Raw genomic sequence first — 20032 nt, forward strand, 5'->3', positions numbered from 1 at the left:
TGGCCATCAACGAAACCGAGACGTGCCCGGGCCGTTCCTACGCGGATTTTTTTTGCCGCCTTACGGGAGGGACGCTCCCCGTCCCTCCCGCTGCGCCCTTTCCCTGCCCGTAAGCAACTCCGAAAGGGGAAGGGACACGCTTGGACTCGCCCGCCCCCCGGAAACGCCGCACAGCCAGCTTTGCCCGTCCCCTAGCGAGGAGAGCCGGAGCAGGGGATATTGCCCCCCCGGCCGGGGTCTCGGCCCCGGCACCCCGGGCACAGAGCGGCGGCGCGGGGCGGGGCAGGAAGCGGGCGCGGGCGGGCGGCGGGGCCGCGGCGCGGGCGGTGACGCGGCGCCCTCAAGCGGGGCTCGCGCCGCCCCCCAGCTCCGCGCTCGGCCGCCATGGGGTCCCCGCCGCCGCTGCCGCCGCTCCCGCGGGCCGCCGCGCTGCTGCTGGCGGCCGCGCTGCTGCTGGCGGCCCCGGCCAGGCTCCGCGCCGCTCCCGAGGAAGAGCCCGGCAGGAAGAAGGAGCCGCCGCCACCGCCGGCGGCGCAGGGAGCGGAGCCGCGGGCTGAGGTGAGGCGGGGACGGGCCGCGCCGGCTGCCCGCGCCGTGCCCCCCGCGGCAGCGCTCGGACGGCGCCGCGCCGCGCCTTCCGGAGGCCATCGGGCTCCCAAATTCCTCGCTTTTAGCGGAAGAAAGGAGAGCTGCCGGGCCACCGCATCCTCCCTTTTTTCTGCTAAAAGATGGACATCGGTGTCCGACGTGGGAAAGGGGTCAGTGCTCTCTTTCCCCCGTAGAAGCAGCTGAAATCAGGCTTTGTTGCTACTCCAAAGCTGCCAGGTGGTTTTTTTTTTTTTCTATCAACAATTATTATCAGTTCCTTTGTGTTAAAACTTATTAAACAGTGTTGTTGGTGAGGGGATTCTAGTTCCACTGATCTCACAGAGGGATGGAAAAATTACTGACGTGTGGCTTGGTGTAGCACGTCGGGCACGCCAGGTGTCATATACCCAAATCAGAAAACAGAGAGTGCTGCAAAAGGTGAGGGAGCTCTGGGAAGTCACAGTGTGTCACACAGAGCGGCCAAGCTAAGTATCAACAAGAAAACTTGGAGCACTGCTGAAAGTGGAATGCTGGGAAGCCGTCATGCCAAAACACGCTGCGGGCTGTCTCTGCTGGTGGATGTGCTGGAACAAGCTTTCGCAGCCATCCCTGGTCAGGGATGTGAACGTCGGTATAGAGGTCTTGGGCCTTGCTTTTGGTCACAGCTACCTTACTGTGTGTAGAAGCAAACACTTGGGTGAGTGAGTGGGAACTGGGGTGTGCTTGTCTGGTTTCACCATTGTAGAATCTTAAAGTTCGTTTTCAACAAACGTAGAGCAAGTGCAGAAGAAGCTGATGAAAACTGGCACAAAATTTGGCTTAGGCTCAAGTGGAAAGAGGAGAAATGTAGGGTAGATATTAGCAAGAGATTCTTTCATGTGAGAGGGGTTAGGCAGTGGTACTGGTTGCCCAGAGAAATTGTGGGTGCCCCTTCCCTGGAAGTGTTCAAGGCCAGGTTGGTTGGAGCTCTCAGCAGTCTGGTCTAGTGAAAAATGTTCCTGCCCATTGCAGGGGTCTTAAACATAGATGATTGCTAAGGTGCCATCCAACCCAACCCATTCTATGAGTCTATAAAATTTTAGTGTGTCTGAGATGGAAAGATTTTGCAAGGGAAGAAAATGATCCTGACCATTTTTGATTTGGCTTCTTTTTTTCCTAAGGTATAATAGTCACCCAGTTTTATTTTGAAGCACTTATTAGTATTTATGTCAGAAAACTGTTCAAGCTTAAGGTTATAAAATAGGTAGGGATTTTAAAGACTGCACTATTGGACCTGAGCTGACCATGTTTTTTTTCTAATGGTGGTTCTCATGTTCTGGTAATAGCATGCGTGGTGAAGTAATGTTTTAATAATCAGCAGGATCTGATCCTCTTGCCGAGTTCCTAACTGGCAGTTTGAGGTGGGTGGCAGACAAGAACTAGTTAACGATCGTTAATGAGCATGAGAGATGTAGCTACTTACAGTATCCCTCTACACAGGATGGTATGACAGAAGAAATACAAGGCTTTGTATTTTTGTATACTAAGCAGTCAAGCCTAATTGACGAGTGTGTTTTGTCTTTTTCTGTTCCCTCCCCACCTTCTTACAGAAAGGCTCCTCACTAGTTGCTCCAGTGCACATTGTCAGTGAAGAGTCGGCTGACAAGACTAACTTGGGCTTTATTCATGCCTTTGTGGCTGCTATATCGGTCATCATCGTGTCAGAGCTGGGGGACAAGACCTTCTTCATCGCGGCCATCATGGCCATGCGCTACAACCGTCTGACTGTGCTGGCGGGTGCTATGCTTGCCCTGGGACTGATGACATGTTTGTCAGGTTAGCACTCTGCTTTTTTTCCATTTTGTCTTATCTCTTAAGAAGTGACGGGTGTGTACTTATCAGTAAACCTTAACTGGAATGCAGGTAGTACATGTATGCAGTTTTCTGTTTTGAGGAGAGTGTGAAGCTTTTGCTGCGGAGCATGGAATCTCAGGTCGAGTATTTAGGCTCTTACCTTTAATGAAGTCTTTGTATTCCCTAGGCTTCAACTGGAGTTCAAGGAAGGGGAATGAGATGGAGAGCCTAAGCACTTCCTTTGATTTTTGGACTCCTTTTTTACATTTACTTTTTTTGGGGGTTTTTTTGTTTTGGTTTGGTTTTTTTCCCCGCTATTAAATTAGTGTGTCTAAAGGGAATGTGGGAGTGGCTTCTGTTTTTCCTCCTAAGGCAAACGATTCTTTATATGATGACACATTCTCCTCATCTGACTTGTATTCCTGTACACACAGCTGTTTGGATTTGTGCTGGGAACTGCTTAAGTGGAAAATGAGGGGAGGGAGCAGGAAGTGAGGTATCAGGTGGCACTTGAGGAACCTGTAGCCGTGGGCACTTCCTTAGCTTTGACTGTAAAATGGAGCAGCCTTCAGGTAGATCAGATGCCGTGCAGAGTTTGTGTGCTCATTTCTAACCATGCCCATTTCAGAAAACTGGAAATAGTGGTGATTGGTTTATACACGCTGGAGACAGCCAGTTCATTGGCACAGGGTGCTTGGCAAGTGTTTCTGTGAATGATTTTTGGGTGTGTGACTGTTGCTGTGAACACTGCTGCAATTATTGCAGTTTTAGTTAGAGCACTTTCCACTTGCATTATGTGTAATTTCTCTTGCCCATTATGGCCGTCTTTTTCTATACAAATTCTTTCTTCAAATCTTTCTTAATGCTTTCTCATAAAAGCTTCCTTCTCTGTTTTTATCGCCCAGTTTAGAGGTTCCCGGTTATTTCTTGCTTTTTCAGAAATGATCTTGTTGTCGCGTTCTTCCTCCCCCACACCATTTCCTTCTCCTATCTCTTGCCCTTGTTTTATACAAGCCGAGTGTGGGAATTCCTGGAGGGTTTGCCCACCTTGATTTCGTGAAGACATGCTCATTTAAACCCATTAGTTCTGAGTAATGTACTTGGGATATTTTTTCAAACTGTGTTTGACAAAATAAGCTGTCTTACAGTTCTGATTTTTTCACTGTGTCTATGCTTATATATGTAAGAAATGCTAAGAAAAAGATAGCTTTTTTGTCTGGCTTTCTTGCACTGTTTTGCTGCAGTATTTTCAGTCTTTTTAAAGAAGTGTAGTTCAACTCCTGGTTCATTTAGCTTTGCAAATAGTACTGCTATTTGTGTATGTACGTGCTTTGTTTAAGAGTAATAAGGCTGATTAATTCTGGTCTCGCTCTTCTAGTAGTGACAGTGCAGAATTATTTCTAGGTCATGTAATAACTTCTGAGTGCATTTTTCAACTAAAATGGTGTGTACACAAAAGCACATGTGGTAATATGCTTCCTTTCAGCTAATTGCATGTGGAATAAAGTAGCAGAAGCACTTGTGAGTGCATGGTCCAAGCAACCTTGAACATAAGGTGTGGACTTATTATTTCTTCCCATTTATATAGGCCTTTCTCTGTCAAAAAAATGCTAAGTGGTCTTACTCTGTGAAAATGAAGTACTTTGTCCTGGATACATATTTCTTATTTAAGAACTAGTTTTGGCTTCATTTGATCACCCTCAATACCTCTAAAAGACACGCTGTGAAGGTTGCTTTTCGGTCTGTAAGTGGGAGCTGCCTTTGAAATAAAGAAAGATCAAAGTTGGTCACACTGTGTGTATGTGGGGAAGATGGGGACAAGGCAATAGGAATGTGCACTTGGCAAATGAAGACAGACATGGATTCATCCAGCTGGATGATTTATAGATATGCCTGGTAGATTTACCTTGTTGAAAATCTTATTTTAACTTTATCTGGTAAATGAAATGGTTGGAAAGAGATGCTGTCCATGTAAATGGAATGAACTGGGGTGCACTATGACTAATCTAACACGATTACAGATGGTAGTTTCATGGTGTGCACGGAGAAAGGCGGGATTTCTACAGACCTTGATGGGAAAGATAATGTTGTTTGGACTGGCTCTCAGGAACAGCAGCACCTCAGCTTTGGCTGGAGTGCACTGTCTGTGTCTTAGTGGACTTCAGTCTCTGGCATGACCAATAATGCTTGGAGTTTCGAGTGTGTTATCTTCCAAAAACTTAAAAAATTATGCAAAACTAACAACAGATGCAATATTTATTTATCAGTGGTTATTTGGATTGCAGACTTTGCTAGCAAGTATTTTTTAGATGTTGGAAAAACAATTACGATCCTCATGCCTATTTTTTTTAATGACACATTTGTTTTCTTTTCAGTTTTGTTTGGCTATGCCACGACGGTTATTCCTCGTGTGTACACATACTATGTGTCAACAGCACTGTTTGCAATCTTTGGCATCCGAATGCTTCGGGAAGGCTTGAAAATGAGTCCAGATGAGGGTCAGGAAGAGCTGGAGGAAGTTCAAGCAGAAATAAAAAAAAAAGATGAGGAAGTAAGTCATAAAATTGTGTTAGTTAAAGCTGGTGGAAGAATTACAGCTTGTGAAGCTGCAGAGCAGCACTGTCATGTTTGCGGTGTTCAGCTGTGTCTGTGCCTGATAAGCTGACACAGAAAATGTGTGCTAGATGGGATGGAAGTGGCCCCTGGAGGCTCTTTCAACAGGTGATTCCAGTCCTGTGGCAAACATGGCTTCTTAGGAGAGAAGGGACTGTCTGCTTAGTGTGGGTGTTTTTAGGGGTTTTTTTAATGCATTACTAGCAGAGAGGACACCAACAGTTTATTCTTGGCTCTACTTTTATTTCTTTTTATGGTCAGACACTTTATTTGTAAGCAGTACGAGATGAACAATAATCAGAGGTTAGAGCTGATTACAACTATATATACGTGTGTGTATATCCACACACATACATGTATGCATATGCTTAGCTATTTTTTTTGGTAATGGTGACTGTATAAATATGGTGATAATGCAGCAGGCAGTGGCTAATAACATTCTAGAAACTAAATGTCTAGTTTTATTCTTAAGTGTTTCATTTGAGTTGTTTAGATGACATCTTTAATTTTATGGTTATTTCTTGGGTTTTTTCCACAGCTTCAGAGAACTAAACTGTTAAATGGGCCAGGAGATGTGGAATCTGGGCCAGGAACCACCATACCTCAGAAGAAGTGGCTACACTTTATTTCACCAATCTTTGTTCAAGCTTTTACTTTAACATTTTTAGCAGAATGGGGCGATCGTTCCCAATTAACAACCATAGTCTTGGCTGCCAGAGAGGTGAGTGTTGCAGGATCCCTGCTGTTCTTTTGCCTTCTTCGGGTTGCCCAGAGAGAGGTAAGAGACAAAACACAAAGGACAATAAACTCTAAACTGCTGGGCACTAAATGATGCTGTAAATTAAATTCTATTCATTGTGGTGATTAGAGCGTATGTAACTGTATTATTAAAGGAAGATGGAAGCTTATAGTCAAGCTTTTAATAAACATAAGTAGCTTGCCTGTGCTCTTTCATGCATTGAGATAATTTACATTTTTTTCCCTAGGACTCATGCTTCTTTCAGGTGCACTTTCAGACGTTCCCTAGGGATAAATCAGGGCTGTGTAATGAAGGAGCATGTAACCTGCAGGACCCTCTTGTCTCTGTTACAGTGTAGGGAAGATGTTTAGAGCTAACAGCAGGAGAGGATGATCTCATTATTCTTGGAAAAAAAGGATGCACTACAGCCTCTGCCCATTTGCTAGGCAAGTTGCTTAAGCCCATCTTTTTACAGGGGATTGGTGACTTCTGGTTTGCATTTCCTAAGTGTCCCCTTAGGAAGTGTCTGTCAGACTCTTTAGTCTGGATTGTGAAGTGCTGAGCATTGTAGTTAAAGCCTGTGGGCTCTACCTGTAGAATATGAACTGTTGGTAAGAGTGCTACCAAACAAAAAACAAATTGAAGGTATCTTGATACTGGCTTTCAAAATCAGTGAATATTATGATGGAATGGGGGGATGAAATCCGCCTTCTGCCAGTGAGGGCTGTATAGGTAATTGCTGGCTGTGAGGATGTCCAGGGACTCTGGGTCCTGATCCTGGTGGCCTGTTTGTTCTGCTGGCCGAGCCCTGCTTCTTCCTGCACCTCTTGGTGCTTTCCAACCTGCTGAGTGCTTGGTGCTCACCACCTTTCCTTACTGGCTTGTGGTTTCAGTTCTTTTGAGCCAGTGAATGTTGTCTTCAAACCGCAGAATTTCTTTACCAGGTTTACTGTTCACCTCTTTGAGATTTCATGCATTCCTCAGGTGATGGCAGCAGCTTTTTTTTCTTCTTCTTGGAACTAAAAGTGTTACACAGAGCTGAGCAGAGGACATATGCTGTCCTTAACTCTGTAATTTCTAAGGAGATCTGAAAAACCTCTTTATGTAGTACAGTTGTTCACACATTGAAGAGCTGCTTGTTACTCAGTGATGTGAAAAGCTGTTGTTCACAGTAAATTATAAAATAATTTATTATCCTCTGGACTTTCATGCTTCCCTCTTTGACAGGGTGGGGCAGAGTGTAGAGCACAAGTGGGTGAAGCAGGGCAGAGAACTTGGAATGTTGTAGCTGCTGAAAGCTTTCATTCGCAGATCAAGGATTTATTTCTCTCTTTATAGATAGGTTGGTGTTCTTCCACCTGATGCATATTGTGTTTCTCAACAGCTGTCACCTTCCCTCTAGAGGTTGGTTATTGGTTTAACTACGGCAGAGCGATTTCTGGATCTATAATTAACAACCTAAAGATGCTGCTTGGCTGAAACATGCTATATGCTCCTATCTTAGGCTGAATTTAAGTCTGTCTCACCAGCTGATGCTCACTATTACTAGTCTTTAAGACAATGCTGAACAGCAGAGCAGAGGAATCACCGGACAGTATCCTCCATACTTGGCAGTCTGCCACCAGGGATTCAAAGCACTGCTCTGAGGTTGTTGTGGATTAGTGGGTTTTCAACAGTGCTGATTTATCCCTTTGTGCTTTTCCTTTTCCCCTTTAGGACCCTTATGGTGTGGCAGTAGGAGGAACAGTGGGACATTGCCTATGCACTGGTTTAGCAGTTATTGGAGGAAGAATGATAGCACAAAAAATTTCTGTTAGGACTGGTAAGTGAAGACTCACTCCAGCCAAAAAAACGTACTGCTGGTAATGTTTGTGGTGTCAAGAGCTGCATGCTTGGGAACAGTGTTTCTCAAAACTTTTGGAAAACCTATAAAAACTGGTGGTTTATTTTCAATTATTTGGGGATTTTTTTTTGGGAGTCTGTTTAACATCCCACCTCGTTTTGCTTCACTATTAGCTATGCCTTTTAGGGGACCACAGGAAGGAAATGCACTATTTCAAATGGTCAGTATTTATTGTTTGACAGTGGATAATAGAAATTCTGTTGCAATTCTGAGTCTAGACCATCAGGTGAGCAAGAAAACGGCATCCTCATGACTTACACCAGCCATTTAAAAGCTGTAAAAGCTACTCTGTGTGGCATAAATGGTTTTTTTTTTATCAGACCCACTAACTGCAACAGGCAGGACCAGAAAGGTTACATTGGGTTGTTTGTTTTTCCTTAACTTAGGTTGCAGCTTGCTTCCACTGTCCGTCCAATGATGTGGTGAGATTTCTTGCTCTCAAGAATAATCCTGTGAAGCTGCTTCTTATATATTTTCATTCACAATATTTGTTCTGTCGTTGGAGATGTGGTAAAAAAACAACTTCACTGCTAAAAGTGAAACATGCCCTCTGTTGTGTTTGTTTGCCAAGGAAATTGGTGACAAAATGCTAATTACAATGGTTTCATATGCTCCAAGCACTGTGTGGACCTTGAGCCACAGGAATAGCCTTAGATTAAACCAAAGATCCTTCTACCATGTTTATTTGTTAAAAGAGGGAACATAAACAGTGGTGCTTTCCCAGAATTCTGTCCCACCCTCTAGCAGATTGTGGCCATTGCAAGCAGTTAATATTCTTGATACTTTTTCTTTCAATACAGTTGCCTAAAATGTGCAAAAAGTGCTAATTATATGTCAGTCCCAATTGATGGCTTGCTCTGGCATGAGAATATTCTATCCTGTTTTGTGCCACACAGCCAAATACTCAACAGCAGTTGAGTTAACTTAGTTTTATACTGGCTCAAGTAAAGAGTAGAACAAAGCTTCTTTCTGTGGGCCAGAATATATTCTTGGAGATGCAGTTAGACAGTGGGTTGGCATAGGGGCATCCCAGTACTGAGACAGAAACAACATCCAGTGCTTGTTGCATGAATTTTTAAGTAAGGTTATTTGGGAATCAGACATTTTAAAAAAATTAAGTCTGTAATATGTCATGGAAGATAATTACTTTTTGATATCTAATTTCTTCTTGTTTTGTGCTTTCTTTTCAGTGACAATCATAGGAGGCATTGTCTTCTTAGCATTTGCATTTTCTGCACTATTTATAAGTCCAGACTCTGGTTTTTAAAATTTTTTCACTGCTGTAAAAGAACAAGGATTGGAAGCATCAAGCAGTTATCCTTGTGCATTTTTGTATATAATGTACAGAATTCTAGTTAAATAAATGCTGAAGATGAGACACTGAACTTTTTATAGTGGATGATTCATGGGACTGATGAATTTCTGGACAACTTCTGCAGTGGAAATCTGCTTGTTGTCTGGTTTGTTTGTGCTGTGGTGCCTGTTCCCACGGTGGGATTGGAGTGGTTTTCTCACTTGCTGGACCTGGCTCAGCTGAGTTCAAGGATCTACTCTCCGAAGTATTGAGAATTCCTCTTTCTTCCTCTGATACACACAACCACCTTTCCTGTTTTTTCAAAATCTGATTTTCAGGCCTCTTGAAGAAGACTGTGTTAAGGAGAAAACTGCTGGCTCCCACCTCCAAAGATGGTGGTTCCATGGTGCACCTGAGGCTGGATAATCTAAGCAACAAGAAACCTGGGAGCATTCCTATGCTATCCAGTGGCTGAGCCAACCAACAGAGAATGTTATAAACTTAATTTAGAGGGAAAACTTCTTAATCAGGGATTTTTATCAGGAAATTGATGTGGGGTGATTAACAACCTACTGTGTTCAATATGCAATCTGGCTGGAGCTAGTATTATTTTACTTTTTTTTTTTTTTTCTTTTTATAAATATTAAGGTATACAGAAAGTAATGAAGTGGTCCAACTTAACCATGTTCTATTCCCAGGACTGAGCAGTAATGGAATTCTTAGGTTTAGATGTATTCCTGATTTTTCTTTTTAGGAATAGAAATGTAATCTGGAAGAGTATTAATAAAACATAGTGTCTCCACTTGTGTTATTTTCAGTTTGTTTTTTATGGCTGCCATAATTCCTGCCACAAAGGTTTACCTAGTGATTATGTATTTTAAGTGAGGAAAGTTTACTAAATTTATTTTGGTTACTGATAAATGTCAGTGTTATAAAGCCTTTGAAAATGTTGAGAACTGAAGATACATGGGTTGCAGAAATACATGCTTATCTCTCTTCTCCAATGGTGATTTGGATTCTGAGCCTATATAACCCACTAAGATCTACCTTGTAGCGGTCTTGGAAGATAGTATGAATATGCCTTTTTTGAAGCTGAAGTACTGTGGAGCATTACAGATTTGACCATTCCATTTGTAGATCAGAAACAGAGCAGCCCCTAATCCTTCTCTTAGGTTTCTCTTTCCAGAAAACCCCTTAATGCCACATTTCTCGAACTCTTAAGGCCTTAGCAGTGCAAGGTCAGGCATGCACAGTGGTATGAAAACAGGCTGCCATTTCAGGCTCCAGATCTACACATTCATGTCTTGGCCCAAAGGAACTGTATGTTTTGGGGGGTTTTGGGGTTGTTTTAAGGAGTTCTGTTTGGGGTTTTTTGTTGCTTTCTTTTGAACTAAACTTGGTAGTAAAATCTGTAGCTTCTTTCTCACAGTCTGAGGACCCACACTGTTCATAATGAGCTTCAGCTCCTGTTGGGACTGCATTTGTAGCAGAGGTCATGTTAAAATAGGGCAGGAGCAGGGATCTGCGAGAAAGAGCCTCAACTTCTGACAATCTGTGGGACAACTGCTTGTTTTAATCAGAAGTGGTGCTGCTGCATGTTCATACAGATCCATCCCAGGCAGGGTAACTGTGGTGCCACCTGATTTTGCCTTTTAGGAACCGAAATGTAATTGGGAAAAGACACAAAAATTTTGTTCTCAAAATCCAAAAAGCCAACCGGGTTCGCCATACTCTAATTGTAGAAGCTTCCCAAGGTTTGTGTGTGCTGCTTAATGCTATTTTTGATACGAAAAGTTAGGATCATAGGATCAACAGAAGAATGAAGCTCTTCAAGAGGTTTGTAGAGGTGAGCGTTATACCACATCTGTATTTTACTATTACAAACTTACACGGATGCCAAGTACTGCTTTTGTGCAGTCATACATAGCAATGTACTTGGCTGCTTTCAAAGACCAGCTGGCAGGTTGGTTTGAATAGTGCTGTTGGAGTAGCTTTCTGATGGTTTTTTGGTGTTTTTTTGAGGGGGTTTTTTTGGTTGTTGGTTTTTTTTTTTTCTAAAAGCACTAACATTGACTTGTTGGAAGTCTAGCATGAAATTAGATGGCTTGTGAAATTATAGTAAAAGCTTTGAAAGGTGCTTAGTAGTTGCTACTAGTTACAGTGATTTCATGTTGTCAAGCACCTGTTGGAATTTTTCACAGTTTAAAGAATCGAGTTGGGACGTAAGGAAAGACTGCTGAAAGTGATGGAGGGATCCAGTGACATATTCTTAGCAGTGCTGTGTCTGCAGTGCAGTTTCCAGCACAGACTTGGCCTTGTCCCTCCACAATGTCTCAATGGACTTGCACCCTGGCCAGCTCTCACTGGTTGGCTGGTTCGAGGCTGGGATTTTAGCAGTTTTTATCAGACTTCCTGTCATTGTAGCACACTGCCAGCAGAGAGAGGTGTGCTGCTGTCCTGTCTCAAAATACCTGGATACTTGAGATACAGGCAATATAGAGTGCATGGGCATTTATATATAAGGTAACCAGCTGAAGCCTTGATTGCCACAATCCTGTGCACCTTCTTGTTCTTTTGTAGCTGGAGAATGTGACACACAGCGAGTGAGAGCTCAGCTGTTGAAAGGAAGGCTCTGCGGACCATTGTGTCTGCAACATGGGAAATGGGCAACTGTCCACCACAGGCTTCCATCCATCCTGCAGCTCTCCCTGCTGGGGTGAGATGCAGCTGATGTCAGCTGCTACCAAAGGAACCTCAAAAGCAGCAGCTGAAGCAGGAATTTACAGCTCTTGACTGCACATTGCACACAGCAGAGGTTTGCAAGTGCACGCTGCCAGCAATTCCTCACTTCCAGGCAATAGAAGTAACATGGAGATGATGGTCAGTTCTACTGAAAATTCTGAAATGTTTACAATGAGAAAAGCTTGTGATATTTTCAAAGGTGCCTTATTCCCAATCCTTAGGTAAAACCTGGCTCATTACTCTGTATATGGCAAAGTGCAATTAGCCAAGACTAAGGTAAACTAATCTTCCATCCTGCCAGGACAAAGTTTTTCAAAGGAAAGCTGTTGAACCAAAGTACAGGACGAGGTCAGCAGCAAGCCTGCTCTTCCTAGGGTAATGCCAGGAGGCGTGTGTGTGCTGGGCTGGTGCCTGGGCTTGCTGTTTTGAGATCTGGGAGTCAGACACCAAGCTGGAAAACCTGAAGTGACAGAGGGGCTGTGTTCCCTGTGCACTGCGAGATGCAGCCTGCTGCCGTGCAGGCTGTCCCTCACCTCAGCTGCCCCTCCAGCTCAGGCTGGCTCTGGAACACTGCCACTGGATTCACGTGAGCTGTTTTGTTTCTAGAAAGAGGTTGGTAGTTCAGTGTACTCCCATGTTTGTCCTGGATACTGTGTATTTAAAAAACAAAATCAGATCTTGAATCGAGAGGATCAGACTGTTTCATCCTAATATAATCGGAGTTATCCTTTATTCCCAGAGCCATGGAAATAATGATGTAATGGCACTTAGGGTACTGACGTGGCACTTTTCCAGGAATGACCTTGTATGGCCCCTGAAGTCAGCACCCTTGGTAAGTTACAGCTACAGGCTTCTGCTAATGGAGAGGAGGGTTCCTTTCCGTAGTGTTCCCCATTGGTGTAGGCACATACAATAGCTGTGCTTTTCTCTGGGATTACCTTCACTGACTTCCCAAGGGAGAATGTATTTGCCTAAGGGTCAGACAGTGAGACAGTGTGCTACAAAGAATGCTAGTAAGGCTCTTGCCATTTTATGTTACCCTCAAACAGCTGAAATCTGGAATTTATAACACTTATGCCTAGGAGTCAAAAGTGCAACTAACCTTTGGATTGCTAATCTTTACAAGTACTTAACAGCTTCATTCATGTATAAACATGGGGGTTTTTTGTAGAACAGCAAAATGCCATTTAACAGAATTGCTTCAGGTGTGGCAACAGTTGTAATTACTACTCTTCTTCTTGAAAAGTTTACAAAAAATATACTGCTTTTTTCAAAGTTCAATTTTAGGAAAATTGGCAATCTTGCTTGCTACATGCTCTCAGTCTTATCACTGATGGGTGGTGACAGTTCTTAACTACAGCTACAGCACTTCTACAGCTGATTTTGTTTCACTCCAGGGGCACAGGGGCCTCATGGCATATAGAAGTAATATACAACTTGCACAAGTACTATTTAATTCTTGAAGGATCAGTATCTTCGTCTGGGCATCTGGTGTGGTATTACAGAAAAAAAAGTACTGCAGACTGTAAAAATGGCTACGTGTTTTATCATTTTGTCCAGGCATTCAGTTTCAATTACCCAATTTTCTTCCCAACCTCCTTTCCCCAAACATTTAATTCATTTGGAATTATTAATGTTTCCACTCTGATCAGTGAAAAGAGGGTCAGACCACCCTGACAGGTTACATATTATCACACAGCTCTTCCAGACAGGAGCTACATGCTCTCAACAAGTTGTGCTTGCAGCTAAATGCAAGTCTCTGCTTCCTTGCTCAGCGGCACAGCCAACATTTCAGACCTTTATTCCTTTAAAAATACTATTCTTTGACATTTCACCAGTAGAAATACCCAGTGAGGGGAGTGGCACCAATTTAAAGAGAGGGGTGTTTTGCCCATGACAAAGTGAGGGAAAGGCTCTGCCCATCCAAACCCGCTGCAGTGCTGCTCCATCCTTTGGCAAGAACAGGGACTGTAGACATGAAGGTATGAAAGCAGTTTTAACTTGTACAAACTCAATCAAGTACTATGTGAGTAAATTCCAAGGTAGTAATGTAAATACACAAATCAGAGGTCTCTAGCCTTTAGAGTGGGGCATCAGTTTATAAAGAGATACAGAGAGAAGACAAGGAAAAAATACAGTATGCATTTTTACTGAAATCTCACAAGTCATTTGTCTGGGTAGGGGAGAGAAGATAAAAGTGACATCAAGCAACTTCTCACAAGTCAGTTCTGTGGGTGGGGGAGAGAGAGTGCCTTTGGTACAGTCGTGGGAAGGGTAAGAGCGCTTCACTGTGAAACTTGGATAAAACTGACATCAAGCAACTCAGAAAAAAACTTCTAGAACCTTAGAAGCTACAGAAAGCAAAATTTTAAATGAGTTACATTTATTCAGTTAAAAAATTGACAGTTAGTAATGGTCACATGAACACCAGGGAACTGTATCTACATTTCCTGACGTCAATATGAACGGCACTAGGGTTTTTCTGTTTGTTTTCTTTTACGTATATAAATCTAATGCCAGTTAAAAAAATACAAAACAAAACTGAAACCCAAGACACTGTGAAATCAACACTGCTTAAAAACTCAAAATTCAATCTGATATATTTGAAAATAAATATTTTTTACCTTTCTTGTTAGAAAAAGACAACTCACCAACTGCATTCAAAGCAGTTACATCTTTAAGACCATTCCCTAAAGTGTTTCATAAATAATTACCCACTGATTGATTGTCTATTAATGCAGCATCTCTCAGTCATAGCTGGGGTCTCTGTTATTAGGCCATAAAGTATTTTTTTCAGACACAGTGTTTTGTTCCCCCCTCCCTTCCTTTTTATTTAGGTATACTTTCTTTGAATATAACATATCATGCTGGCAAAATTCATGCAGATGGCATAGCATGAAGTATCGCAGAGTTTAAAATCACCTGTTTAAAAAAGACAAAAAAAGAAAAAGACAAGGAATGTAGTGTTAAAAATCATGGTAGTGAAAAAGCAACTACCCAGTCTAATGGACAACCAAGACAATTTCAAATGTTCTCTCAGAGTTGTCTCATCTACTATGATTTAAGTATGTCTTTTTTAATCCAAATTCATTTCATTCTCTTCACTTTTTTTCCACCAGGGATAAGTAAAAAAATAAAAGGTTAATTATTAAAACTAGTCTCTTTTCCCTTTTAATCAAAATAACCATTTTCCAGCCCTCTGACTGTACATCTAATTTTAATAATTATTTCAAATAGAGAAGCTTATGAATCTGACAAGTTTGACATCTCCTGATGCCGTGACATTTAAAACACTCATAACAATACCTGGGTTAAATCTCTGAAAATATAAATGATTCTTGAATTGACTTTAACATTTGAAAAAGGCCACACATCTTTAAACCTTCAGAACATTTTCACACAATTTATAATCCTAAGGGACACTTAGAATTATTAAGCAGGCAAATGAGCCTCCAGATGATTCTCTCTCATAGGCAACTGTGCAACTTAAAAAGCCTCCTTCCAAGAAAGCTATCATCCCTGATCCCTTCCCCTGGCCATATAAAACACAAAGGCAATGGGTTTTAGAAGCCTTTTTAATCCTGCACTTTAAACCTCAAAGGATCACCATAATAAAGAAACATTTTCCAGAAATGTCTCTCTTGACAGCTTTGTCTGTTATTCCTCGATGCGCCCCCTTTTTAACAGTTTCACTGACTAAAGAAATAAACTGTTTTTCAAATAGTCTTTTCAGTAAAGTGCTTGTTATTACTTAAAAAAAAACCCAAAAAAGAACAAAAAAGAGAAAGTGCTATTTAAGTCTTAAGATAATTTCTTTTTCCTGTGAAAAACTGCCTGATATATCTTTACTTTATTCATTTTTACATAAAGCTGAAATGAAACCTATTTCTTGTAAGGATGCTGGGTTACTAATTTTGGTGTTTGGCAGTAGGCAAGATGCCCACAGAAGGTGGTGACACACTTGAACCGTAGTGCAGAAGGTAAACCTTCTAGATGAAGTGGAAGGCATATGGACAGCTCCTACTAGAATCGTTTCATATTTATATACAAATATAATATATATTAAATATAATAGAAAAATAGCTATATTCTTTTTTCTCTCTGAAGTTATCCCAGACACTTTTCTTCAAAGCCTCACCCATTGCAGACAATGTCTGTCTCCTAAACTCCGTGCAAATGCCATCCTTTTCACTCCATTATGTATCACTGGCCCATTTCTTCACAAATATGATCCTCCCCTTAACAGACTCCTTCCCTTCTGTCAGAGTTGTTCTACAATATTTCTGCTCCAGATGATGCTTCTGCAGCATCACAGCATTCACTGTCATGCTATTTATCAGGATGTGGCAAGTAAGTCTGTAGTAAATGAGTCAGGCAGAAGCAAAAGGCTGATTAAGAAAGAGGCAACATCCTGGTCCTCTTCTCACTAAAGCTCAAGGACAGTTCAGCAATTGATTAAGCAACAGGGGAAACTGCAGACCTGTTAAATATACACTTTTTAGTCAGTACCTGCGAACAAAGCATCTCCATACTTGCACACAATCTGAACCAAGGTCTAAACACTTGCCTTTGTAACATTTGCCTGATTCACATCAGGAATTCTTCAAATGTGTGCTGTAGTTTTCCAGTTCCTTAGAATTTCCCCATCTTTTATCCTTTCTCTTTTAGCTGGTAGTTCTGTAATTGAATGACCTCCCTTTGAGGCTACAAAAAGCTTCTTGATCAAAGCATACGTTTCTATATTCTCTTTCAGCAGCCACGCTATGCCACCATCTAATTTCTCGCTCCTAGTTTAGCCTTTTTACTGACAGACCTATAGCAGCACACCAGAGTATTTGGGGAGGGGACTATGGGAAGAGAAGTTGAAATGAAACTTTACATAAAAAGCTGCATCATTAACTGTCTGGCTGGTATCTCTAATTTCTGTAATTCTCAGTATAATAGCTTAATACACCTATTTTACCACTATTCAGTAGTCTAACAGCACTATTAAAGCTCTCCCTGTTTTCTTTTTTAGTGCTATATTTTTATTGTAATTGGTTAAAGAAATTTGTATCTAACCTATTTTCCATTAGGCAAAGAAGTGATAGCACAGACCTCTAGTCATTGCAGCTTCATATAGAAACAGGTGGAATGGAGTGGTAGGGATAGCAGAGCAAGGCAGGAGTTCCTTACACACAACTTGACAGAAACAGGTCTCTGACAATTATCCCAGTCTGAAGAATGCCAAAAATCCCTTTAAAGAAGGGAAAGTGTTTCTTGCTATGTTTGGTATTGGCATCTGTTCCTTGCTCCAGGTTGCAGTAAGCTTCTTGGAGCAGAGAGCAATCTGATTCTCTTTGGTACTGTGTTTCTCGCACTCTCCTTCCTTGTTCACTGCTTGGCTTTTTGGTGCCAAACATTTGCTTTATGACTGGGAAATAACAAAGGTCTAATGCTGGGACACGTGCAGAGGCCAAGGCTTGCCCCAAAATGTAACCAACAGCATCAAAGGCTTGGCTAAACTGGTATTACCTCCTGCAGGTTTGGTTCATCCAGTAATACAATCAAACTGTTCCACAGTACAAAACAGACCATCACCATTTGGTTACATTCATTCAACTTCTCCTTAGTATTCAAGATTAATCCAGCTTTCTCTCCGTAGCACTAGTTTTAACTGCTTTTACTGTTTTTTGTTTTTAATTATCAGATCTATCAGCATTTATTAATTTTCCTCTGAAGTTCTGGTTTCCACAAACTAGTACCATAAAAACCTACCAACATTTACTTAAATAGCACATATCTGTTGGAACTTTTTATTTTCTTTATAAAGTAAAGTTGCCTTCTGAAGTCTTAGTTCAGTGATAGCTCTTAAATCAATACCTGGTAGTGTTAAATGCAATCATGATCTCCCCCCAAACACACTTTAAATGTTTCCAAAAATGATTTTAAAAAATCAGCTTATTAGTCTTCCTTCTGCAAAAGGAGTCTTGTCTTTGAAGGTTTGCTTTTCTTTTTTTTTTTTTCTTTTTTTTTTTTTTTTTTAAAGAGTATTACCTTAAAGATCTGAGATTTTTGAGACTCCTATATTTCTGGCAGCTGTCTGAGGGGGAGTACCAGTCAAAAATATTCATGGTCTCAACTCAGACCACTGTTAAAATTAACACAATACAGAAATATCTATGAAGTAGATACACAAGTTTGGTTGACAATGTGCTAAGACTTCAAAATTGAAAATGGTTACAGATTCAAGACATTGTAATTCAAGATGTTCAACATTATCACCTGAATTAAAATCAAGGCACTATGGGTTTTGTTGTTGTTGTTAAAATGACCCTGAATTAGTTCTGACTAATTTTTGAAGGAGAATAAAAAGATTCCAACATGGTTTAACAAGTTACAATTCTCACCACAGAGAAAGTGGTTAAAAAGTGCCCAAAAGGTTATTAAATGTAAATATAATTTTTGTGCAAATTACTCCTATAACTGAAACATTCTTGAAAATTACTGTCATTTTTTTTAAACCTTTTACATAAATATTTCCAACTATGAACTATATCAAAAGATAGCTTTGGGGAATAAAATTCCAAACCATCCGCAAGAAAGCAGTGCAAATTCCTATTTTTCAAATAAAATGATGAATTCATTATGAAATGATGGATGATATTTATGAATCTGAATGTCCTGAACCCTGATGCATGATCACCAGTTCAAACAGCTTCATCAATAATTTAACTTCAAGCAGTCAACTAACCAACACACTATACCTCACCAAACAAACCCTGACATTACGGACAAAGCACAAACAAGAGACTTGTGCCCACATTAAGGGTGAAAATAATGATGCATCATGTTGTAAACAAAAGGGTAGAACAGAGGAAAACATTAGTCTGAGTATGGCGTGAGAATTTAGGGAAACATATTCAAACCTACAAATAACAGATTACATTTTCATGCATCATATAAAATATTTTGCTCTTTCTTCTTTTATGCAGACATATACACAATATTTTACAGCATCTGTACAACAGAGAACTGGATTTCACACAACATTTTCAAAATATTTACTGTCCTGTAATCATCTGAAAAAAATTAGATGGTTTTTGGACTAGATTTCTGGCATTTTTTCCTGCTAATTCAAAACAATTGCTCCATGTCCGTTTTAATACTTTAAAAATGTACAGGATTGATAAAAATACCATTATTTTCAGCATCACTCATTTCAGTCACATTTGGAGATTTCACCTGGACAAATTACAACATGGCAGCAAATCCTTTAGAACACAGAAACTGGGGCAACTCTCAAAGTTGGCCATGTCCCCACCATCATCTTGTGGCTTTTCTTAACAGATTCCAGAAGTTAGAAGTAGATCTCAACACCATGGTGCTAGAAAGCCTTCGTACTGTTACCTCTGTAGCTTCAGTGCAACTGTTTGTGGGGCAGCCCCTCCTGGCAGTTTGCTTCAAAAAGAGGCAGTGCCCACACTACTGTGGCTGAACTTTGGAAGGATCAGTCATCTTGTCAGTTCTGTGTCGTGACAGCTGCTGCTGCTGCTGAGACTGATGCTGCTGGTGGTGGGACTGAGTGAAAGTGCTTTGTTGTAGTGGGAAAGCAGCAGAGAGAATAAGCTGGGCTGACTGATTTCCATGAAGTAACCTGGATGTCTAAAACATGAAAATGTAAGAAAATTATTTTTCCTGCTGCACTGAGAAACATGGGCCCAGCTGCTTTTTAAGTTTTCGTAAGAGTTCAATCGAAATAAATTTTGGATCTGGTCAGTTAAACTGAGCAAACAACGCAAGGATTTGTTCATACTAATACATTTAAGCAGTGCATCTGACCAATTAATAAAGCAGCTGTAATTGGTCTTTTGAATTTCCGTGGTGATAGGTAGGAACACATAGCAAATTGTCTTCATTTCAAACCACAAAAGCATAGCAGGGTGTAAGGAATCTATTTGAGTAGATTAGTAGGTAGCTGTCATTGCAGTCAAATGAAAAAATAGTGCATAATTTGGCACAGATCACATTTATTCCCTACAGACAAAATGCACAGTCAAGGCAAATGGTGCATTTGCAGACCCAAGTATCTCCTTTGAAGGAGACTTATTACTACTGGAAATGGTACTTAGTTTTAACTTTTTAGTCTGCTTAGAACAAAAAAAAAACATGATTACTGAAGGAAAACAATGAAGGATGGGTACAAATGCTCTAGGATGTCTCAACCTGGAAATGTTCTGCAGCAGAAAGGAAACTGCTCCACCTACAGAATCAGACTGTAAGAAGCCCCGTGAACAGAAGCAGAAAAGGCACTTTTGTCCTTTTTGAAGAGTATTTGTTT

The 20032-nt window shown here is 41.1% G+C and overlaps 2 protein-coding genes across 10 annotated transcripts in view; one reads left to right on the forward strand and one right to left on the reverse strand.

Moving 5' to 3' along the window:
• The first annotated feature begins 283 nt into the window (after positions 1–283).
• Positions 284–9772, forward strand: TMEM165 (transmembrane protein 165). Of its 2 annotated transcripts, XM_066185754.1 has the most exons (7): positions 284–558; positions 2178–2403; positions 4797–4972; positions 5573–5755; positions 7490–7595; positions 8063–8098; positions 8867–8955. In XM_066185754.1, the coding sequence occupies exons 1-6, from the start codon at positions 385–387 to the stop codon at positions 8092–8094; spliced, it is 897 nt and encodes a 298-aa protein (XP_066041851.1). In that variant the 5' UTR covers positions 284–384; the 3' UTR covers positions 8095–8098; positions 8867–8955. The 2 variants fall into 2 exon arrangements, with proteins under 2 accessions (XP_066041851.1, XP_066041850.1); XM_066185753.1 differs by lacking the exon at positions 8063–8098 and having other exon boundaries at positions 293–558; positions 8867–9772.
• A 5501-nt stretch (positions 9773–15273) lies between these two features.
• The window catches only part of CLOCK (clock circadian regulator), a 65643-nt gene continuing 60884 nt past the window's right edge, over positions 15274–20032 (reverse strand). For all 8 annotated transcript variants that reach the window (XM_066185756.1, XM_066185759.1, XM_066185763.1 and 5 more), the window contains one exon: positions 15274–19356. In XM_066185756.1, coding sequence (XP_066041853.1) covers positions 19177–19356 — 180 coding nt within the window. In that variant the 3' untranslated portion in view covers positions 15274–19176. The remainder of the gene's footprint in view (positions 19357–20032) is intronic.

The sequence above is a fragment of the Chamaea fasciata genome, unplaced genomic scaffold (assembly GCF_029207755.1).
Source record: "Chamaea fasciata isolate MVZ Bird 193981 ecotype frontalis unplaced genomic scaffold, bChaFas1.0.hap1 SCAF_6, whole genome shotgun sequence".
In the NCBI taxonomy this organism is placed as follows: domain Eukaryota; kingdom Metazoa; phylum Chordata; class Aves; order Passeriformes; family Sylviidae; genus Chamaea; species Chamaea fasciata.

Bases quoted from the DNA above. Each gene is read 5' to 3' on its own strand.
- TMEM165 (XM_066185753.1), top strand. From the start codon at position 385: ATGGGGTCCCCGCCGCCGCTGCCGCCGCTCCCGCGGGCCGCCGCGCTG. The intron at 559-2,177 runs GTGAGGCGGGGA...ACCTTCTTACAG, and splicing joins GAGCGGAGCCGCGGGCTGAG to AAAGGCTCCTCACTAGTTGC. The intron at 5,756-7,489 runs GTGAGTGTTGCA...TTTCCCCTTTAG, and splicing joins TAGTCTTGGCTGCCAGAGAG to GACCCTTATGGTGTGGCAGT.